At 37.5% G+C, this 24,383-nt stretch overlaps 1 protein-coding gene across 1 annotated transcript in view; it reads left to right on the top strand.

The window, feature by feature from the left end:
- NCKAP1 (NCK associated protein 1) overlaps positions 1 to 24,383 on the top strand; it is a 62,069-nt gene that overhangs the window by 32,323 nt on the left and 5,363 nt on the right. Inside the window, exons 14-28 of the mRNA XM_082483211.1 lie at positions 640 to 721; positions 1,175 to 1,233; positions 2,020 to 2,165; positions 2,655 to 2,787; positions 4,496 to 4,615; positions 4,908 to 5,047; positions 6,231 to 6,362; positions 10,161 to 10,379; positions 10,732 to 10,862; positions 11,265 to 11,362; positions 15,230 to 15,323; positions 16,086 to 16,168; positions 16,539 to 16,619; positions 20,190 to 20,283; positions 21,337 to 21,453. Coding sequence (XP_082339337.1) covers positions 640 to 721; positions 1,175 to 1,233; positions 2,020 to 2,165; positions 2,655 to 2,787; positions 4,496 to 4,615; positions 4,908 to 5,047; positions 6,231 to 6,362; positions 10,161 to 10,379; positions 10,732 to 10,862; positions 11,265 to 11,362; positions 15,230 to 15,323; positions 16,086 to 16,168; positions 16,539 to 16,619; positions 20,190 to 20,283; positions 21,337 to 21,453 — 1,729 coding nt within the window. The remainder of the gene's footprint in view (positions 1 to 639; positions 722 to 1,174; positions 1,234 to 2,019; positions 2,166 to 2,654; positions 2,788 to 4,495; positions 4,616 to 4,907; positions 5,048 to 6,230; positions 6,363 to 10,160; positions 10,380 to 10,731; positions 10,863 to 11,264; positions 11,363 to 15,229; positions 15,324 to 16,085; positions 16,169 to 16,538; positions 16,620 to 20,189; positions 20,284 to 21,336; positions 21,454 to 24,383) is intronic.

A 24,383-nucleotide genomic window follows, 5' to 3' on the forward strand; every position in this document is an offset into this window, starting at 1 on the left:
TGATTGGGTGATAATTTTGATTTTTTTTCAGCCTTCAGGTTAAAATGTCAGTTACAGCTGGGATTATGAGAAAATTCTGTATTGTATTATTTAATAGAAATATGATCTTACCAGTTTCTGAAACTGCTTTTTCATGAACTGTTGCATTTTGTAAAATTTGAAAACTTGATAGCCCGTCTTGCAGGTGGTATCAATCGTTGAAGTCAATGTTAGTAAAAACCTCTTGAGAGAGGGTTTTGTGGGAAGCAAAGTGATGCTGATGTAACCTCCATTATACCCTGCCATGGCCAAACTTTCTTTGTAGGCAGATCAGGTGCTGAAAAATTTCAGTTCAGAAAAATGTTTGGTGTCCATTTTGTAAATGGCTACAGCCTGAAAATGTGTGGGCACGTTTGCTGACAGATTTTTCCATTTAAAGCAGATGTTGGTTTGGAAGCAAGCTTTTCTAGGTATCTGTCATCACCCAATGAATAAAAAAATGAAAGCTGTTAAATAGCACTATTTGAAATATTCCATTAATTAAGTTACCTTTTGTAAATTTTAGTACATTTCAGAGTATAGCTGATAAATTGGGCACAGGCATTGACATTGTTTCATAAACCAAGTTTGAAATAATAATAGCAACAATATTTATTTCAGAATCTTTCGGTGTGCCCAGAGGATGAATCAATCATCATGTCCTCTTTTGTAAACACAATGACTTCACTAAGCGTGAAACAAGGTAAGTTTAAATGAACTTGGGAAAATGGTAGGAGAATGGTGGATTCCTCTGGAAAACTTCATCACCTTTTGTTTCATGCAATCAGTAGAAGCAAATAACTTGCATAAACTCAATTTGTTCTCTTGTTTCTCTTTCATTACGGTATGCGTTTCTTGTGTGTCCCTCTTTCAGGGCAGCTTTATACAGATAGAGCTTTTGAAGAATGCTCTTGGGAAGTAATCCTACCTTTTAATTTAGAAAGCATGCTACATGTTTTCATATAGGTATTTTAATTCCTATTAGTGTGGCTGTGGTGGATTGAAATTCTTAGGTAAAAACATGAGGTTCAGTACCAAGTAATTCTTGAGTACTTCGGGGGGAGAGGGGGAAGGGGTTTGAAGGTCTGATATAGTATATCTGAATTTGTAGTTGTTTTCCTAAAGGGTTTATGTTCTGTATTTTTCCCTGATGCAGTTGAAGATGGAGAGGTATTTGACTTCAGAGGAATGAGATTAGATTGGTTTAGATTGCAGGTAAGAACTTGTAAATACACATGATGCTTTACTAACTTGAAACCAAAATGTTTAATAAATTACTGCTTTTCTAGATTACTCTCACAGTGTAACTGGATGACAGGCTACCTAAGGATAACCTACTCTCTTAAAAATCAAACAAATACTAAAGCAGATAATTTGCTACATTTTGATGTAACTTTGTCTGCATTGCACACTTTTTGCAAATCATTCTTTGGGGTGTTTATAACAGTTCGGAAATAAAAGTATGTTGAGGAAGAACAGTTTGGTAGCTGTGCACTGCGTGGAGTGGGATTCAGCCTGCCTGGCCAAGGGAAAGTGGGAAAATAATGTCCAGTGGGATCGCTTCTGTGCATTGCAATGACAGTATCTTCAACTGACTTAATAAAGGGGGGAGTACTGTTTAGTCTGTAAATCAATTGTCTCAAGATTAGACAGACATGTTATTTTTATATTTTCAAAATATGCACCCTTCTTGCTTTCCAAAACTTGATTGTTAATGGGGGAAGGCTCACAAGTGGGTGTTTGTGTTTTGTCAATACCTTTGTTTTACAGTTTATCTGTGAATTGGTGTCACATTCAAATAACATTTGGAGACTTCACTGAAAGGCTGTTCACTTTTCTTAAACTGTAGTGGGAAGATAGAATAGTCTATCCATGATCTTTAAGTACGCAGGTGTCCAATGCGTAGCATAATTAGTATTTAACCTTTATATTGGGCTATAGCAATGGAATTTGCAAAAAAGCAGCTGTAGATATAACAAAATTTTTCTTCTGTCTTTCCAGGCTTACACCAGTGTTTCTAAAGCTTCACTTAGTCTTGCAGACCATAGAGAACTAGGAAAAATGATGAACACAATCATTTTCCACACAAAAATGGTAGATTCTTTGGTGGAGATGTTGGTTGAAACCTCAGATCTTTCTATATTTTGGTATGTTACTAACCTGACTGTAGAAGCTTTTTGTCTTTTATTGTTTTGCTTGTCCTTGCAAGTGTAATATTTAAATACCAAACTTTGTAGGAAGATAGGCCAGTGGGAGAATCAGTTAGAATTTTTGGTTTCCATCTGAATTAGTTTGATAAAGGTACTTCTGAAGATCGGTCAGAGAGATTCTTCAAGCTGTCACATAAATGGGGTCATTTGCAGATTATTCCTTAATAAATTTTTGCAAAAGTGCAAGTTTTTGCAGTGCCTATGTGGCAAATATCAGAATAAAAATATGGTAGTAATAATAATAATAGAGAGGTGCAAATAAAATGCATAAGAAGTAAATGCAGAAAATGAATTTCTTTGGAAGCATGATGCAATTCTTAGTATAAGTTAAATCTGACACGAATAGCATATTTGATTGGTGTGAAGTAGACTTTATTTGCCGCAAAATTATGTATGTATTCCATTTAAATGTCTATTTCTGATCAGTTTTTATAGTCGTGCTTTTGAGAAGATGTTTCAGCAGTGTTTGGAGCTTCCCTCTCAGTCAAGATACTCAATTGCATTCCCACTGCTTTGTACTCATTTTATGAGCTGCACCCATGAGCTATGCCCAGAAGAGGTAATTTTTAAATACATTCTCTTAGTTGTTTTCATCTTCCATTTAAAGTAGAGGGGACTAGAGTTGAACACTGCAAACAGGTGTTTGTTATGGCAATGTAAGATTTGAGGGAGGAGAGTAGTATAAAAGGAAGTAAAACACGTACATACCTTCTTATGTGATTCCTCACCCATAGATCTCAAAATTCTTTTCTGAAGTGAGTAAGTGTCATCTTTGCTTTAGAGAGATTAAATGAGGTACAAAGACTAGATGACTCTTTTTCTGGCTTAGATGCTAATAAATCCTGTATGCGTATTAAAATTTACAATCAGTTTTTCTTTCACATGGTTTATAAACTAGACAGTTATGAAAATGAAATAGGAAGTTGGGAGTTCTGTAAGGCTTGTTATAAATAGTGGTTTTTTAGTAAGATTAAAAAAGAAAAATCCTAAGCGATACACGGTATAATGCAAACATTCGTTTTGGTCAGAACTGGGTAATGCAAGCCCTCTTTGGTTAGAATTAGAAATGAAAAAATGCAGAATGTTGTTTAAAGAAATGGACCCTTTGTTAAAGGAAGTAGTTTGATTCTGAGGAAATTCTTTCTACTTTTGTTGTAATGAAATAGATCCTTTAGTACACTTCCTGTATGGCCATTGACTTCGGAATTACTCTGGGGGTTAACTTGGCCAATTTTGTGTAGTGCTCATGAAAGTGTGTCTTCATTCTTAACAGTGCTCATCTGAAACAAGCAGCTGAATAAGATCAATTGAAATATGCATGATGTGGGTTTTTCTTATTTAAACATTAAATCCTCTTTTGCTGAACTTTATCTCAATATATGTCTATATCATTATTTTCCCTGTATACTTTGCTTTAAACAGCTGCAAACTCTATTTATGCTAGACAACCACTAAAAAGTTTCCAGGAAAGCTTCCCTTCAGGATAGAGATGTCTTTCAGAACGACTATAGTAACAGTAAGGAGTCGATAGCCAAAGTCCACTGTACGCTAGTTACTGTGAATTCAGCTGCAGCAAGCACATTTTACCACAGCCAGCAGAACATTGAATTCAGTATCTGAATTGTGTAACTTGGTAGCTATTATCATGTTGGAAAAATAATCTTTGCTGTACTGTACAATGTGTGGTAGTGTGGCTGTTAGGAAGTAAACATTAGTGGTGAAAGAAGGATTTCATTGAGACAGAAGGCTATGTTTGTGCAGATCCAGTGACAAAAGGAACTGAATCCAGAAATTAATACAGTAGAGCATCACTATTGACTTTTTCAGTGGTGTGAATGACACTCTGCTTTCTCTTTAGCTTGAGTTGCATGCTTTTTTCTGTTAGATTTAGTACTGGTACAAATTAAGGAAGAGGAGATTCACAGAAACTTTGAGTGCTGGACACTTTAGATTTGTTCCAAAATTAAATGTGAAAACCTACCTTTTTTTAAATTCATTTTGCTTCCTTTTACAGAAAATGTTTTGCAAAATATAGTAAGCAAAATACTTTTAATGATAATATGCAATTTTGACTCTGAGCATGTCATGGTTCAAGTTGCTTCTGAAAAAAAAAAATCCTGGAGCTGGGACTATTAAGGACTAATGAATTATTATTTCTCATACTCCAGTTCTACGATTTAGTGAACCATTAACTGCAGTACTGTGTGTGTTGTCTAAATGTTGTAAGACTAACAGGAAACTGAACATTTTTTTCCCCTCTTTAACAGCGACATCATATTGGAGATCGTAGTCTTTCCTTGTGTAACATGTTCTTGGATGAAATGGCTAAGCAAGCTCGAAATCTTATCACAGACATTTGCACAGAACAATGTACGCTGAGTGATCAGGTTAGTGTGGTTGTGTCTGTTTTAATTCTCCTCTGAGATTTTCTAGGTGGTTCAGCTTTCTGAATTTTTATGGTTATATTCCCTGTTCATCTTTTTTTCCTTGTTTTGGGGAATTTTTCTCTTTATAAAATGGGAGATAGTTTGAGGAAAACTTCTTATATTAGTAGTCAAAGAAAGAATGTGTTAACTTGTGTGATGAAGTCTTCACCTGGACCATAAGCTTATTTTGTATCACATGGCTGCTAAGAATTTGGATTTTAATTTGAGAGGCTATTTTTTTTTCCTCTGCTAGTTGCTGCCAAAGCATTGTGCCAAAACCATCAGTCAAGCAGTGAATAAAAAGTCAAAAAAACAGACTGGAAAGAAAGGAGAACCTGAAAGGGAGAAACCAGGAGTAGAAAGCATGAGGAAAAACAGATTGGTTGTGACAAAGTAAGCCTCTTCTATTCCTTTCACCTAGAATCCCAAGTCAAAACATGTGTGTTTTACATATTGAATGCTTCCTGCTTCATTTATCTGAGTAAGTTTAGTTGACTGTAAATAAAACGTCTTTGTAGCCTGTGAGCATATGACGCTTCTGTAGCTTTGTATAGAGCCTGAAATCTCCTATATAAAGCAATAGGAATGTATATCTCTATAATTTATCCCCTCGGCTGTTCCCTTTCCTGAGCAGAGAGGACGCCTGTGCTGTAGTTAGGCTTCCTGTATAGTCATCTGAAATGTTGTGGAAGTGGGAGTCCAAGGAGCGGATGGCATCTTCGATTCTGCCTTGATTAACACTCTTTAACTAGGTAAAGTACAGGCTGGGCTGGAAGTTCTTGCTGCCAGAAGGCTGTTTGCTGCCTTCAGCTGCTGGGATGAAGTTGAGACTCCAGTGCCCATACCAACTGGGGAAGGTTTCCTTGTTAATGGCTACAGAAAAATTGAAAAACAATAAAAAAAATTTTGAAAGAGATAACAAGAAAGATTAATAGATACAGTTTGGCATGGAAGCAATGACAGGGGAGGAAAAGGTAGAAGATAATTGTTAGGGAAGATCACAGGACAAGATGGTAGAGTGATAAAAGCATGAGGAGGAAGGAAAAGCTAAGAAAAGGAAACAATAAATGTTTAGTGCGGTGGCTGAGAGTTGCTAAACAGGCGTACTGCTGAAAGGGAAGTGGTTTTGCTACAGTTGCAACAACCAAACATCAGAGAAATGTAAAGATCAGAGCAGCTGAGGGAAGGGAACTTGTAGCTTAAGATTCCCTCCCCCAGTACTTTTAGGTTTTCAGGAGTTTGCTAGTAGCAAATGTTACTTGTGTAACTTAGTTCAGTTAGGAAAGAACCACCTTAACAGACTGTTCTTTCCAAGGGGAAAAAAAAAAATTTACATCTCTCGCATCACTGTGTGTGATGCAGATCAGTAGGCAGTTGTAGGATGTGTTCTTACCCAAAATACCACTTATAAAATAAGCTAGAAAAGTGTTTCAAAGCAGAAAAAGATAACGAAGGCAAGAGTTAGAGCTGTACCTGCTCTTGAGGTGTCTTGAATCCAACATGTGCTTTCTATGATAACACATACTTAACGTTACATTAAATATTTGTCTTAATTTCTTGTTGACTGTTCTTAAAGCCTGGACAAACTGCACACTGCACTTTCTGAACTCTGCTTCTCAATCAATTATGTACCGAACATGGTGGTTTGGGAACACACATTTACCCCAAGAGAATATTTAACGTCTCACCTGGAAATCCGCTTTACCAAGTAAGAAATACTGTAAAGATAGATATATTCATATACAAGATAAGTCTGTTGATTTAACATTGCAAGTATTGTATACTTACTACAGAAAACTAGATTTTAAAAAGGATGGATTCTGAAACTGGTAAGTCAAATTCTGAAAGAAATGACAGTTAAGTTATAAAGTTATATAAGCCTAAAATGAATACTACAAGAAGTATTTGTTTCCTAAGAAGACTTTATTTGCTTTAGGATGCCCTGATACAGTTTGCTTTGAGGGCCTGGTTTCATGAGATACTGAGTAAAGTCCATGTCCATTTATGTTGAAAGGCAGTATACAGTCCTTTGTGCAGTTCTAATCTAGGTTGAAATCTATCCTGATGTATAGGAGATCTATTACTAGAAGCATGGTTTTATTTATAGTGAGAATTTGGACAAATCAAAGTATGCCCTGCAGTTTCCTGACTTTTTAATTAAAGATAGCAATCCATGTGTTAGCTAAAGATCCCTGCTGGATCTGTTGTTTGTAAACAGGGAAGGTCTTGTGGGGGATGTGATGGTCGGAGGCCGTCTTGGCAACAGTGACCATGAAATGATAGAGTTCTCAATTCTGGGAGAAGCAAGGAAGGGGGTCAGCAGAACTGCCACCTTGGACTTCCGGAAAGCGGACTTTGGGCTCTTCAGGAGCCTGGTTGACAAAGTCCCCTGGGAGGCAGTCCTCCAGGGCAAAGGAGCCCAGGAAGCCTGGATGTCTTTCAAGACGGAAGTCCTAAAGGCGCAGGAGCAGGCTGTCCCCGTGTGCCGTAAGACAAGCCGTCGGGGAAAAAGACCGGCCTGGCTAAGCAGGGAGCTAGTGTTGCAGCTTAGGGAAAAAAAGAGGATATACGGCCTTTGGAAGGAAGGGCAGGCCACCCAGGAGGATTACAAAGAGGTAGTAAAGCGACGTAGGGAAAAAATCAGAAGGGCCAAAGCTCAGCTAGAGCTAAACCTGGCTTCTGTTGTCAAGGACAACAAAAAAAGTTTCTATAAATATATTAGCGATAAAAAGAGGACCAAGGATAATATCTGTCCTCTAGTAGATGGGGCTGGTAACATAGTAACCAAGGATGAGGAAAAGGCTGAGGTACTTAATGCCGTCTTTGCCTCAGTCTTCAGCAGTAGGACCAGTTGTTCCTTGAATTCTCCGACCCCTGAGCTAGAATACAGGGATGGGGAGCAGAGTGAAGCCCCTGTAGTCCAAAGGGAAATGGTGAGGGACCTGCTTCAGCACCTGGAGGTGCACAAATCTATGGGGCCGGATGGGATCCATCCAAGGGTGCTGAGGGAGCTGGCAGAAGTGCTCACCGGCCCACTGTGCATCATTTATGAACAGTCCTGGATAACTGGGGAGGTCCCAGCTGACTGGAGGTTGGCAGATGTGACGCCCATCCATAAGAAGGGCCGGAAGGAGGATCCAGGGAACTACAGGCCAGTCAGTCTGACATCGGTGCCTGGGAAGGTCATGGAGCAGATCATCCTCAGTGCCATCACACGGCACATGCAAGAGAACAGGGTGATCAGGCCCAGTCAGCATGGCTTTGTGATAGGCTGGTCATGCCTGTCAAACCTGATCTCCTTCAATGACAAGGTGACCCACTTGCTGGACAAGGGAAAAGCTGTGGATGTTATCTACCTGGATTTTTGCAAGGCTTTTGACACCGTTTCCCATAGCATTCTCCTGGAGAAACTGGCTGCTCATGGCCTGGACAGGTATACTCTTCGTTGGGTAAAAAACTGGCTGGATGGCCGTGTCCAGAGAGTGGTGGTAAATGGAGTTAAATCCAGTTGGTGTCCAGTGACGAGTGGTGTCCCCCAGGGATCGGTGCTGGGGCCCGTTCTCTTTAATATCTTTATCAACGATCTGGATGAGGGGATCGAGTGCACCCTCAGTAAGTTCGCAGACGACACTAAACTGGGGGGGCGTGTTGATCTGCTTGAGGGTAGATTGGCTCTGCAGAGGGATCTGGACAGGCTGGACAGATGGGCTGAGGCCAATGGTATGAGGTTCAACAAGGCCAAGTGTCGGGTCCTGCACTTGGGTCACAACAACCCCATGCAGCGCTACAGACTGGGGGCGGAGTGGCTCGAAAGCTGCCTGGCAGAAAAGGACCTGGGGGTGTTGGTGGACAGCCGGCTGAGCATGAGCCAGCAGTGTGCCCAGGCAGCCAAGAAGGCCAACACCATCCTGGCCTGCATCAGGAATAGTGTGGTGAGCCGGACTAGGGAAGTAATCATCCCCCTGTACTCGGCACTGGTGAGGCCTCACCTCGAGTACTGTGTTCAGTTTTGGGCCCCTCACTACAAGAAGGACATTGAGGTGTTGGAGCGTGTCCAGAGAAGGGCTACAAAGCTGGTGAAGGGTCTGGAGGACAAACCTTATGAGGAACGACTGAGGGATCTGGGGTTGTTTAGCCTGGAGAAGAGGAGGCTGAGGGGAGACCTTATCACCCTCTACAACTACCTGAAAGGAGGTTTTAGAGAGATGGGAGCTGACCTCTTCTCCCTGGCGACAAGTGATAGGACAAGAGGAAATGGGTTCAAGTTATGTCAGGGCAGGTTTAGATTAGATGTTAGGAAGCATTTTTTCACTGAAAGGGTTATTAAACATTGGAATAAGCTGCCCAGAGAGGTGGTGGATTCACCATCCCTGGAGGTGTTTAAGAAAAGGGTAGATGAGGTGCTTAGGGACATGGTTTAGGAGTGGTGGTGTTTTTATCAGGGTAGGTTAATGGTTGGACTTGATGATCTTAAAGGTCCCTTCCAACCTCACTGATTCTATGATTCTATGATTCTAAAGGGAGATTTGCTTTTCATTAATAAGATTCCTATTTATTTACTTAACATATATCTAAGTTTTAAAAATTGTATACAAATATAACTGAAGCTTACCTATCAAATGATGTCAAAGATTTCCTTTTATCTAATTAAAAGATAATTGCTGAGAGGTATTAGCTGTTGAAAGCAGAACTTATGATAACTTCCTTGAAAAGTTATTTAAAACAGTTGAAATGTAATTTTTTAAAAAAATACATGCTCTAGGAGAGCTATCTGTATTGCAAAAGAGGTAAGTTCTTTCAAGGTAACTGAGGGTTTTTTTTTTAATACTGTATGAACTGAGGCAGAAAGAAGAGATTAAATGACATGGTCTGTGTCTTGCAGTATTTATGCACTTCAATACAGTCAGCATAGTTAATATCACAGGATAATCAGACATGCCTTTAAATGCTTAAGCAAAGCAACACAAGATAGAAGTTTTGCTTCGAATATTTTCAATTCATACTTAATTATACCTATATGATATTTTTACAGATATTTTAAATTAAAACTATGACAGCAACTTCGGTCAAAGAATTTTTGCCGTAGTTAATATGCTTTGACACTTTAATACATCATTGCTCTTGCATTTCTCAGAAATTTTGCATTTTAAGAATTTAACATTAATTTATTTACCAAAGTATTTGTAATATAAGTCTTCCACATTGTGGATTGCCCTTATATATGGGGGAGAAATAAAAGCTTTATTTTACAAATGCTTGGTGAGTATTCTTACACTGTCATGAAACTTTTGCTGGAACCATGGATACAGTTGACTGACATCTAGAACTATTTTTAAAAGCGCTGGTGTAGTATATTCATTGATTAGAGTTTTATACTGGCAAACTGGAGAAATAGTCAGATAAAAACTTTTGAATGTAAAATTATTTTTATAACTGCATCTTTGTCTCTGTTTAATTTTACTGATAAATGCAATATACTTGTTTCCAATTTTTTTGTTTCTAAAAGGTCAATTGTTGGAATGACTATGTATAATCAAGCAACACAAGAGATTGCAAAGCCTTCAGAGCTGTTAACCAGTGTAAGAGCCTATATGACAGTCCTCCAGTCAATAGAAAATTACGTACAGATCGACATTACACGAGTATTTAACAATGTTCTGCTTCAGCAAACCCAGCATTTAGATAGTCATGGTGAGCCAACCATTACCAGTCTGTACACAAATTGGTAAGTAGTTATAGGAACACTTGTTACAAGTTTGGGTTTTCTTATTTTTTTTATTTAATTAAAAATCTGTAATTGGAGAAATGAGGTTGTTTGAAATTTTCTAAAGTTTCTGACGTCACAAGTTTACTTCTCCCAATACATGTTAAAAGCACTTTAGAGTTTGCCTGTTGTGAAATTCTCTTTTTTTTATAGGGGGGAGATGTAGAGTAAGATACAGATACCAGTTGAACTATGAAAGTAAAACTTTAGTCTATAGGCTTTGCTGTCCTTTGTCACATAAGTATACTTCATCTGTATAGAGTAGCTATGAACACGTGTCGTTTCATCTAAAACGTTTTCCCTTTCTGATAAGGTATTTGGAAACTTTGCTACGGCAAGTCAGCAACGGTCACATAGCTTACTTTCCAGCCATGAAGGCATTTGTGAATTTGCCTACAGAAAATGAATTGACATTTAACGCTGAGGAGTACTCTGACATATCAGGTAAATTTTGATGTTTCTACTGAATGTTTGTGAGGGATAGTTATCGTATGCTTGAATGATTGGAGTAACAGTAACTCTCGGAGCATTCTGTTATAGACAGCATTTGTTAACTTTCAGTAGTATTTTAAGTACTTTTATTCGTGCTTCCTCTTTGCATTGAGAGAGCTCGCTTTTCCTCTTTTTGGTCAAAGTAGGGTTGCTGCATTTGAGCTACAGGGGTAAGAGTATGGTGTTTTGGTGACTGCTGCTTCAGTTCTATTGCAATACAAGTTCTCATACCTAGAATTCTGTTTTTGTGGTAAAACATTTTTGCAATTAAAACACTATTGCTAAATACTTGATGGGCATCAAATAACTGAAGAAGGAATGTTTGGAGTAGAACAGTTTTGTTTTATTTCTCAGAAATGAGAGCTCTTTCCGAACTTCTGGGACCATATGGCATGAAGTTCCTAAGTGAAAGTCTGATGTGGCACATTTCTTCACAGGTTGCTGAGCTTAAGGTAACCTTGGGAAACTGGTGGGTGGGAAGGCGGGTTGTCTTCTGTTTAAGCTTCCTTTAGGATATTTAATAGCTATGTTTCTGTATGGCACCTCTTTGAAATGACTATGTCAAACAAACTGATAAAGCTGTGAATTTTACTCTTATTTAATAGTACGTTTGCACATGTAGTACATGTGTATCCCACATTCTTCAACAGCTGAATGGGCAGGACTTTATGCAGGCTCTTTTGATTTCTATGTTAGATGGCCCAAGTTAGTAGTGTGGTCTCTTTGTCATCAATGGGAAGAGAAATGTTTTTCAAGATCTCCAGGTGCTTGCAAAGTGCTGACCCAAGTTTGTTGACTCTCAAAATTTAGTATGATAATGTCAAATATATCTTAGTCATCTATAAGGACTTACTCTCTTTACCAAGTGTGTTAGCATCTGTTGTTTGGTTTACGTGGATGGGAGACTTTAGGCCTTTTTTCTTTGTTTTCCTCATTTTTAAACATACCTTTCCCTCTAGCTGAACAGTATCCATTTATTGTAAATGTCTGTATTCTCATAAATTAACCTGATACCTACAGCAACACAAACAAATAATAAAGTTGGCGCCATGAAAAAAAATTGGAAATGTGGGCATGTCAAAGAAGGTAGTTGCATGTATATTCAAAACAACAAACAATGACAGGGGAAGCACTTGGTGCCTATGTAATTAACTCTTTCAGAAAGAAGTTTTAATAAATTTTATGTGTACTTTACCAGGATAGTCATGCTGTTAAAATACCACTAATTGGCATATATTTGCTTTTGTACAACTTACTCTTAGTGTTGTTTCCAAATTTAATTCCACGTTGTTATTACATCTCATCATCTTCAACTTATTTAACCACTAATTACAATAAGGACTTTTTTTTACCTATTCATGAGTGCTCTGTTTTTGAAAATGCACATGAATACTTAAGAGATCTAAGGAACTTTCCTTTTTTTCTTCAACAACAATTTATTATTGTTAGCATACCAGGCCTTTTAAAGTGTGTTTTTAATGTATTCCATGTTACAGTTTCAGAGATATTGTTCTCCCTGTAAACATTGTGAGTTTTGGTGCTGCTGAGTTGCTAGGATGCATGATCCCCTGAAAGATTTGAAGCCCTTTATTCAATGTCCCAGCTTAAGGAGAGGAGCTGCTCGTGCTCTCCCCGCTGCCACGAGAGCATGCAGCCACCCTGGCCTGAGTGACCAGCCAGCCAGGGTAGTTGATTTCTTATGCCCATTACCAACTTCCAAGTTTTAGAATGACACTTCCCAGGTGAGAATGCTACGATTTTAAGGTTAAATTCTGTAACTCCTAGCTACGCGCAAAGTGACATCAGTCATGTTTCAGATAAAACACAAAGCCATTGGGTGGATGTTCGTTGGTTACTGCTGTCTTGTTGCAATTACAGTGGAGTTGTTACACTTCCTCAAAATCAGCACGATTGATACTGTAGCATTGTGTATTTTTTTAAAAAAGCAACTTTAAGTCGTCCCTGAGATTTTGTGTTTTCTGATACTGCTAAGGATAAGCAGAACATAATGTAGATCCACATGCACATGACCACATATTTGGAGGAAAAAAAAAAAAGTAATAAAATGTTCATCTCTTTGGCTGAGATGCAATTGGCTTAGCAAGAGAGCACTGAGAAACATCTGTGTTCGGGGGAAGGAAGCAACAAGAGGATAGAATGGGGAATTTATTAAGAATAGGGTTCAATATGCTTGCTTTGCTTCCCACAGTGGGACCAGGTGTTGGGTTTATATCTGAAGTTTAAGACTGGAATGAGGAGGGGAAGTTTGCCTCATTTAAGTAACTATTTGAACTGTATTCCAGCCTGTTCCTTTTAAATCTTAAACTAATATGCTGGTTATTTTTTGTAAAGCTGAAAGCTTGACTCGATAACAATGTGCGTGGGCTATTGCCTTCAATCTTGCATTCTGGAGAGCTTTGAGGGTTTTAGATTAAAATGTCACACATCTGCCAAGTTCTGACACATCAGTTGGTTTAAAATTGCCCGTCTTGATTTCTGTGCAAACCACTCTTGCTTTGGCTTTCAGCATAGAAGTACATCTTGTGTTTCTGTGTGTGTGCATGTGTGCGCGTTCTTGGAGGTGGTTAGTTTGCTGCATCTTGTATACCTTATTTCTTTCCTTGCTTCTCACTGAAGATAAGGATGAAAGTGGGACAATTGCGTGGGTTATGGATAGGCTTGAGCTTATGAAATAGCATGGCCGTGACACATTGTAGTTGAATCTGAGAGGTCTAAGCTGTTGGACAGATCTGCTTGGCACAGGCTACTTGACTAGGAGGTGGGAGTAAACACAGACCACCATTTCTTTCGTAGCAGCATTATAGTTTAAGTTCTGTTGTTTCTCTTTTTTCTCCTCCTGTGGTCACAGGAATATTTACTCTGAAATTTAATTTCCCTGCTTGCCAGTTGCTATGTTTTGCCCTGTTTTCAGAGTGGGTTGAAGCAAAGTAAAATAAAACCATTAAAGCAGTTAACTATCAAAGGTCAAATGTTCTCAGATCCTTAGCAGTAGGTTCCTGCAGGTATGTCTCATCTTAGATTTTATATGATATATCTTAATTTACATTCCAGGCTTATAACGGGCTATGTTTGAATAGCAGTTCTTCCTGCTCCCCCCTCATCACTCCTTTTATTTGTGCTGCCTAGTAATTAAGGTGGATTGGAATGCATCCACTTGAAAAATAAAGCTCTTACTAATCAGTTTGGAAGACCACCCCCAATCAAGAATATCTTGTTTTCTTCCTCCATCTTTCAGTTCTTCTCTACCTTGATATTATTTAGTATACGAAGCACTAAATTGTCTTCTTTAAAAGAAGGGAAATGCTTTCTTCATTTAGTGTTCAGAAGCACACAAGATCTCTAAATTTTCTTAGCCACTACCTAAAGAGAGAGAATCATATTTTCCATTTATGAAACAGGGTACTTCGCATTCAACCTGCAAAAATATTTTTTGTAAGACTAAAGTACCTATTTCTTGCTTGAAGAGAGTTTAAAAATACTACTCTGTACAACATAAGTTCCACAGCTAGCAGGAAACCCTTTTTGGATTTGACATTTTATAGATGTGATTATGCAATCTCTGTAATTTAAATTCAAATCTGATACATATTTGGGGAAAGTTTGTAGGAAAGTTATTACATGCAACTTTTAGCATTAGGGTAAATGTAAGAGAGCTGTTACAAATTAGAAACAGACACACGTTTTCTTTTGGTCAAACTGTCATGAAAAATACTGAACTTGAGTTTAACTGTTTCAGGCTAAGGTGTTGACTTGAATTAATGTCTTTGTTTTTATTTTATATTGCAATGGAAGAAAATTTCAAGTAAACTGCACCAAGATTTAACAATCTGACTCTTAAACTCTTCATTCCATTTTTCAGATTTAACCAACATTAAACTTCTAATCCTTACAGCATAACTAGTGAAAGAAGCAATTGAAAAGAATGAACTACTTTGTGGATCTGCATTTTTATTGATATATGTATACTTTTCTTGTAAAAAGCTAAATTAGCATGAGGAGCTAATTGTTTGGTTTTACTAAGTTTCATTCCCTTGTTTTAAGAAGTTGTACACACTACTGAACATAAAAATCTTGTTCCAAGGGGTATCTATCTTCTGCCTTTTGCTTCAGAGCTTGTTTTTGGGTAGAGTAGTACCTGATGATAATGCTGATATTGTAGTCCCATTAAGAAGACAATGGATACATCTGTATTCTGTGAGTTTAGTTGCCTTCTGCCAGACTGAAATATCCTAACCCTTGTATTTATCCTGTTAACATACTGAAATCTGTAGCTGACCTGAATCCTTGCTTCCTTTTAGAAACTTGTGGTGGAGAACGTTGAAGTTCTAACACAAATGAGGACCAGTTTTGATAAGCCCGACCAGATGGCAGCACTCTTTAAAAGATTATCATGTGGGTAACTAGCAAGGTCCTACTAAAGATACAGAATTGTTTTTTTTATCTTTGTCTTTGTTTAAAAAAAAAAACAAAACAAACAACCAAACCAAAACAAAAAAAAAACGAGAAAAATTAATTTCTTTGTATTAAGTATATAAAAGCAGCAAAATGTATGTAAACTCATATAAACTGATGCATCTTTTCAAAATTTTCCAGTCTTCTCATGTACAGACAAAATGAGATTTCAGTGTTAATTGGTGCAGGGGCACTATAGTAGTGATGAGTTTCCAGCATTTTTTCTCTTCAGGGATGATAATGCATAGCTATATCCAGCAGGTGCATACCACAGAATAGAAAACAGGCTTTTTTTGAGACACATTTCTGATCTGATTCCATCCCAATGTAAATTGCATTCTTTGGAAGGATTTTTACAAGTAATTATTTTTAGCAAAAGTAATTTTAACAAAATTATTATAGAGACGTTTTTGGCCTCAGGAAGATGCAGAACTAATGTTAGCATCCAATATTGTCAACTGTGTTGTAACAGGGTTCATTCCATGATGTGGTTAATAGGATATATCTTCTACTAGAAATCCCATTGTCAACTTGGCTTTAAAAACCTGCTTAAGCACTTGTTTATTTTGGTTCTTCTAAGGAATGACATTGTTTCAGTACCTTGCTTTTTTTCAGTATTTTGTTAAATGTTTTCTTTCTCTTTTTTGAAGAATTGAGCTTGTAAATATCAACTTTTTTGCTATTGTTCTTCTTTCTCTTCAGCTGTTGACAGTGTTTTGAAGAGAATGACGATTATTGGGGTTATCTTGTCTTTTCGGTCTTTGGCACAAGAAGCACTTAGAGATGTAAGAAATAACTGAATATGTTCCAAATAATTTTCATTGCATTTAATTTAATGGAATGATAAGATATTTGAAGCTTCACTATTTAGAAATGCTACCTCTTAAAAGTTTGGCATTTGGGTAAAATGGCAATACTTAGTCATAACTGAACTTTGAATTGCAAGTTGGGTGGGGGGAATCTACTTTTTGAGTACTGTTCAGCTAAATGTTACTCTAAAAGATGTAAGTTTTTAATGTCTTAAATCTGCAAACAAATTCATATGCATAAAACCCCCTTATTTTAAAAAAATAATAAGTCTAGAAAAATAATAGTAGAATCTAACTGATCATTATCATGGGAACTATTTTCTCTTTTTATATGTGTGTCTCTTAGGTCTTATCCTACCACATTCCTTTCCTTGTAAGTTCCATCGAGGACTTTAAAGATCACATTCCAAGAGAGACTGACATGAAGGTAAGGTTTGGCCCAAAGGGTGCTGGAGTCATTTTGGGACCTTATTGAAAATATGTAAGGGGCAAGACATTCATGCTTAGTGTGAAAAATCCAGAAACCAAGTACACCCTTTTCTTTTTTTTTTTTTTTTTTTTTTCTTCCCCTAAAGAACTAAGTAGTTGTGCATGTGCAGACTCCTGCTGTTCTGGGGGAAAAAAAAAAAAAAAAACAACCAACTGACAGGATAAGCAAAAGTCTCTAGCTGCCTGTGATCGCATTTGAGAACTTCCATGGAAAGAATTGAGAACAAAATTTATCAAGTGTTAAAACATGACTAAGTGATAAAGGGAGGAATACTGAGCTGCTTTGTGGTGTGAGCAGCATAACTGGTAAAACTAAATGTCTCGAGGACTCTGTGTACGTGGTTGCATGTAATAGCTACAAGTGTGATTTTGACCTTAAATTGAAAATTCTTGTGAATCCACCATCTGAAATGCTTAAATAAGGTGGCTTGCTTCTGAATGGTAGTGTGTTTCCATCCAGAAACCCTTGTTGGTATATCGTGTACCTTCCGGACACGTATGCACAGTATCTGCAGCCTGGCTGTTTTTTTAATCTCTTATTGCCTATGAAGGCTTGCAAGCTTCTTAATGGCATTGTGGCAATTTGATTTGCAGATAACGTGTAGTGAGATATGCATTGTGCAACTCTTGATTCACTTTATGGAAACAATTTTAAGAAATCTCCTCTTGAGCAAAGTATGGTTTTTGAGGGCTGGAATGTGTTGTTATTCCTGAACTTGAGGTCTACATTTTGCTGTTTACTCTTGAGGAAAGAAACTTAAATTCTGTTGTGTATGAAGGTTCACTAAATTAAAAAAAAAAAAAAACAAACCTTCTACTTTCTAAAAGTACATTACAAGAACAGTTCAGAGTCCATTACGGTGGACCTCGTGATTTCAGAAGATACAATTTAGCAGTCTGTATGAAAATGAGTCAGAGGTTGCATGAAGAATGTGGTATGTTACTGACATTTCACACATATGCTATTTCACTCCAAAATATAATCACATGCTCTTGGAAACTTGCAATGCTGATAAACCAGCCATGAGCGTTTGATGTGCCAGAAAACATTGAAATGCATACCAGAGTAGAGGAATTCTGTGGAAATGCTATGGAAAATTAACTTCAAGGACACTGGCTCATGATAAAAATTATATCAAAATGACGCAAGTTGCCTTTGCACTTCTCAAGAAAAGCCTTTCTAAAATTCTCACCTGTAGTTAGAGAAAATCACTGATCACCAAAGCATTGTGTTCCATTATTGAACTTGAGGAATCAGCATAGAGAAGAGATGAGAAGGGAAGTTCATAGCTTGCTTTGCTTGACCTTTTCAGAAAGCATCTTAAACTCTCTGGTATCATAGGGGTGCTGAAAAATAGGGTGGGATAAAGGCTGCAACAGTAATCACTGAAGATAGTATTTTACTGCTGATATTTTTAAGCTGTTGAACACAGATAATTTTAAACATCTCAGTGGATCTCTAAAGACATCACTGGACTTGTGTCAGCAGACATGAGAAAGCATAGTACTTGCTGCTTCTCTTCTGGAAGTCACTGGAGTAATTTGCAGTCACTGGAATAACTGGATGGCAAAAAAAAAAAGCTATTTACTGCTAAATAAAACCATGCTGAGGACTGTTCCCTGGCTTATGCCACGTAGCACCACCTGGTTGCCTCTACTTCACATACTTAGCTGTTGGCCTTCTCTGGGCCTGCTGTAGTTCCACTGTTGTTCTTAAATATACCTATTTTGTGTGTGCTTTTCTAGTTCAAAGTGTCTGAAATAAAATTTAAGTGCTGTGGTACAGTCTACCATGGTGGTGTTTGCGTGATACCAACCGTAGATGTCACGTCCTGTGGTGTGGCGTGATGCCATGTAGGCTTGTTTGAGAGTACATAGCTTGCCTGGATAAATTTGGAGGCCTGTGCATGGAGAAGGAGCCAAACCTGTGTAGGCTTGTCCATAGTGCCTACTGGGAATACTGGGAACTCTGACATGGACTACCCAGCAACTCTGCCAGAGCTTTGTCTTGAAAACAGCTTGTTGGAAGAGCCTGCACTGTGCTATGAGCCTGCTAACAATTAAGCCCTGTGGACAATTAGCAGCTTATTGTCTGAGCTTTCTTCTGGCCTTGTCACATACAGCAGTGCAATTGTAGGCAACAAAGGCTTCTTTTGGGACAGTAAAGCAGAATTTTTATTTTTTTTTTTTTAAATGAAGGCATGTCAACAGACAGATCTTTACAAGGCTTTGTACAATGGATTGGTACAATTGCCTAAGTGGGCATATTTTAGGACATAATAACATAGTAATTTCCTATGTACTGAATTTACCAAGCAAAGCATAAATAGCTTTAAAGCTGACGATGAAATAAATTACTTGTTATGAAATGTTATTTTTATTTTAGTATCCCTGAAAGTTATGATTTGGGGTGAATGGAAAATGGGGATTTGTTCTTTTTATTTGGTTATTTTTAATATTAAATTGTTGGGATGTCTTCACAGGCTTTTAGAAACAGGCTTACATTTGTTCCACTGTTGCTCCTTAACCAGTTTGTTGTGAACCAGCTCTCGTCCAGATCTCTGGAACTCTTTTAATGCAGGACTGAACTGAACCTAATGTCCTATGTCCCGCTGACAGCATAGCACTGTGCAAACAGCATTGTATGCTTTTCATATCAGAACTTGCCCTTGGGTAGCCAGGCTGGAACACGTGAATAAGGATAGCCTGCACAATATCCTCTATGTGGAGCTGACCAGCTATATATGAGAATTTATGGGCAAAGTGTAAATCTTCTCAAATACTAATGGCAGTAAAACACATTGCTAGCTTTCCCCATAGTCCTTTGTATTTGGTATAAACTTACTTTTGCAGAGAGTCATCTGAACTACAGCTTTACATACTTTGTCCAAAATGTAAATTGGGGAAAGAGAGAAGAACTGTGTTGAATGTCTGTCAAGATGCTATTAGTTCCCCCAAGTGTTAGAGCCACTTAGAATCTAATTCTTGGCACTTGGACACTAGACACTGAATCTGTATCAAATTTGAATGCTGTAAGATTTCTGCCTTACTCTAATACTTCACCACATTGTGACTTTTGGCTTTTGTCTAAAAATGCTATATTTGCAGCTGATACTGCTGATATATTTGATAAGCTGATACTTTAGATCTGGTAGAGGAAATCTGCTAGTTTCTTTTGAACAGTGAAGAAAGATGTAGAAACAGCTAATTGGAAGTCAGGATGTTTGCTTTGGAGGTAACGTAGAAAAGTATACAAGCTTCGTTTGGCTTGACAACAAGAAATTATAATTTAGCACACAAAGTACTGACGCAGCTGTTCAGTGTAGGTTAGAAACAAACAAAAATCTAGAGTCTCTTTATCTTGTTCTAGCCAAGTCTCTGAAATTCCTTAGTGCCTCAAACTCTAATGACAACATTTTAAACATGACAGCAAAACTGCTTCATCATGTTTACACAAAAAGCATTCAATGTTGTCTCTTTTTGTAATTATCTTTCTTCTGGTCCTCAGGTGGCAATGAATGTATACGAACTGTCATCAGCTGCTGGATTGCCTTGTGAGATTGATCCTGCCTTGGTCGTGGCACTGTCTTCCCAAAAATCAGGTAAGAAGTTACAACTTCAAAAATCTACGTGAAAAAAAAAAAAGGCAACAACAACAAAAAAACAACAAAAAAAAACACACCAAAAAGCAGGAGGAGCAAAAAAAATAATAAAAATAATTGCAACCAGGCATGAAAGTGTTTAAAGTGCTAGGAGGAGACTTTTGTATCTTGGGTTCTTTGTATTCCTTTGAACTCCATAAATGGCATAAGAACATGAATTATTTGTGTCTGCTGCCTGCTGATGTGTTAGCTTGAGAATCTTTTCAACCACATATGAATTAACTTGTTGACTTAGAAAAGAATAATGAGTAGACGTTGAGGGAGTTTAATAGCTAATGGTGAAAACCGCTGTAATTTAGAGACAATGAAAATAAGGCACTATTGAGAACAACTACGAGCATGAACAGTTTGGTTGTGCAGATCTGTAACAAATTTGTCACCTAAGCAGGCATTAGGAGCTGAAATGCTAGCTGAATGCACTTCACGAATTTCAGAACATTGTGTTCCGGGTGTGTTATACAAGTGTTAACATGGAGCTTACAAGGAGAAACATGGTAAAATAAACATGTTAATGTTCTAACATATATAGTGCCTCCACTTACTTGCTTTGTCTTTGCTTATTTGCACTGTCTAAGCTTTTCAGTTTTGTTTACTCTGGCAGGTTGGAAGGCATGAAAGCACTCTTAAGGGCTTTTTGGCAGTCTTCAGCTTTTTTCCCTATCTTCCTTACTGAGCACTTTATTGCCCTTTTTTCCCCCTGTACTATTCTGCTCAGCATATTCAAGTCTTAGTAACTAAATGGTTAGAAGTGATTGGATGGCAGCAGTTTGCCTTCATTCTTGTAGATAACAAACTGGACATTTTGAATCTCCACCCTTTGTCTTTTGGCGAGACTGACATAATGTTCCTCTTTTTGCAGTACAGACATTGAGTTTGTTGTTGATGGGTTTAAATTTCAGTTTGGTCAAACATTTTATGTTCTAAACTATCTGCAGTTGAAAGGAATACTTTAAGATGACTTTTTTAATTAAAGAACTTTTGTTGTGTTTTTAGAAAACATCAGTCCAGAAGAAGAATATAAAATTGCTTGCCTTCTCATGGTCTTCGTGGCAGTTTCCTTGCCAACTTTGGCTAGTAACGTGATGTCTCAGTATAGCCCTGCCATTGAAGGTAATGTAGAGTTGGCTAAATATTTCCTCTGAATGCTTTCTTCAGTAGTCCTGGTGGTTTCTTGAATAATTTTGCTTCAAATATTTACTTATATTTTGTAGTGAACAAAATTTAAAAATCAGTGTAGACCTAATCCAGGAAAGTTCTTCTGAAAGTTACTTTAAAAAGCATTTACTTAACTCTTGTTTGAGATAACTTTCTATGAAAAATGAGTCTTCTACTTGAGTTTCTAAGAACAGTTCATATACTGTAGGGGGCAATCTCGTCCTAATATGTGGAATTGCTAGAGCATACATTCTGCATTAATTAGTGTGAGACTTATTATATAACGTTATAGACATCTTAGTAATCTTTACATTGGCTTTGGGCCACTCATACAAGGTGTCTTTTCTGTATTTAATGTGTTGTTCATATTACTAAGCATAAAATTTTGAAAACAGAATCTGGAAGGTGTAAGCTGTGAACAGAATTATATCCTAAACAGTAGTTTAACTTTCTTATTAAAAAAAAATAAAATAAAATCTTTGCCTCAAGGAAATTCTTGCATGTAATCCACAAAAAGAAAGTTCCCTTTCAGACAAAATTAAGTTAAAAAAACAAAACAAAACCTGACAAAACTGTTCCAACACACACAAAAGTCACCTTTCAGCTGTTCAAGCTATTTCCTTTGTGATGTGTAGCATGGCTCACATAAAAGACCATGTTTATTCTGCATCCATTTACTGGGTACAGCATGTTTTTTCTATTTTTTGTTTTTTAAAGTTGCATTATTTTTAATCCAGTCAAAATTTAACTCACAAAGAATGTCTAAACTGGCTTCTGAAAATTTAAAGTACTAGGAAAAGACCAAAAACTCTGAAAGCCTTATGTATCACTTAGTATAGTATGCAGATCACATTTTTTGAGAGACCCGAGATTGTTGTTTTTAAATTGAGTTAATCAATGTTTTCTTCAATTTTGAGATGCTAGGGATTTGTTAACTCTAGTTTCATTTTAAACATATAGCGTAGTCTTTTGCTAGTTGTGAAAAAGTTGGATAAATCTTTGATGCAATGATTAGAACTTGAACATTTATTTGAAAAGTTGCGAATTTTAAAGTTAACAGTTTTTTCTGATGAATAGGGAGAACAATCTGTAACCCGCAGAGTTGTGTCATGTTGTCTGTACTCTCACAGTATTTCTAAGGCTTTTTGTGAGCTTTTGCAAAGTCATGATACCTGAATGAAAATCTCGGAATATAGGCAAGAGCAGGGAATATCATGTGATTGGTGAGGGGCACAAGTAGAAACTTGCTTGTTAAAGGACAGTCGGATTGGTTATTTTTACTCAGTCCAAATGGACTTGCTTGTGGTCTTAAATGTGCATATCTCATAAATATTACTCGTTTATAAAAGAAGTTTCATAAAAGAAACCCTCTGGAAGCACACCCTGCTACCAGTTTCTCAAAACTTACACTACTTGCTAGGGGGACAGTACTAAAAGTTTTTAACAGTGATTTTATTTTCACATTCACCCCTCTGCAAGTTTATTTCTAAGAAGGCTAGTCAGGCTAGCTGGAGGTTCTCCAGCAGGTTAGAGCTCATGCAGGTTTGCCTTCCTCAAACTCCCTTCTATTCCAAGGACCCTCTTAGTCCTCAGGGTCTTAACGGGCTGAAACAGATAATTCTGTCTGCTGCCTGTTTTATATCGTCTAGCTTAAATATTCCAGTTTCTACTATTTCGTTTACATTCAGTAACTCTTAACATGAAGTCAGACAAAGCCTGTTTCAAAGTGGGTTCTTAAAGTAAGTGCAGTTAATAAGATCTCATAAAACTGTGACTAGAGAGAATTTACATCTAGAACTCAAATAAGCCTGTACAAGGAGTTGCTACTGCTTTTATGAGATGTGGCCTCTGTATTATGCAATTCTTTACTGAGTGGGCTCTTTTCTATTGAGAGGAAGAGAGTCTGGCAAAAGGAATATATAAAATATGTTCACTCTACAAAAATAACTGAACAAACAAAATAGACCTTGTCCTGCCTTCCTTGCATAATATTACTTTTTCTTGTGTTCTGCTCTTATTGTAGAACATCTGGCTTTAGACAGTTAATACGTATGCTATTTCCAGAATGAGACCTTAATAAAGGCTGCTTTTTATGAAGTACATTCCCTGGACAAATCCTGAATTTATCTATCAACAAGTCACAGATTTGAAGGAGTTTCAGCTTTCTAATCTGGCAAGACGTACCTCCCAAATACAGACAGTTCTTGGACAGCTTTAGCAATGTCTGTGTTCTCTCTGCCTACTTCGAGATCAAGCCTGTTTCTTCCACTAGCCCCAGATAAAGGCTCAGACTCTAACAGATCTTTACTTTTGTTCTCAGTAAGAAATCTGAACTGCTAGTCAAATATCAGGCTAGAGGACTAATTTGTCATCTAGAGGCTAGAATAGAGCACTAGTCTGCAAGAGACGTAGACTTTTCTGAACACTTGAAACGTGTCACAGGTTGGAAGACAATTCGTCAGCTGAATTCCCTTGCTGATGCTTTTTCTACAGTCTGAGACATAAAAATGAAGTCATTTCAAAAAATCAAGCCACTTCAAAACCAAATATAAACTTGAATCAGCAGAACTAAGCAGAACAGATGTTCTTGACTGATGTTCAAGGAAAGTGGTGAGCTGTTCTTTTTGGACTAGCATATTCATGCAGCAATACTTAATTAAAAAATAGGAGACAGTAGGAGTATCAACTCGGGGGGGGGGGCTGCTAGTGGAGATCCGCAGGGATCTTTGCTGGGACCTACTAGTCAATGTATTCATAGACCACCCAGAAAGAGGCTGAAGAGCGAGGTGAGAAAATGTTCATATTGTGTGAAGTTATGGAGGCTATTAGAGGAGTAAAGAGCTGCAGATAGGTATTATGACACTGAGTAAATTGTGCAATAAAAT

The sequence above is a fragment of the Vanellus vanellus genome (assembly GCF_965231255.1).
Source record: "Vanellus vanellus genome assembly, chromosome: 5".
NCBI classification, from domain to species: Eukaryota; Metazoa; Chordata; class Aves; order Charadriiformes; family Charadriidae; genus Vanellus; species Vanellus vanellus.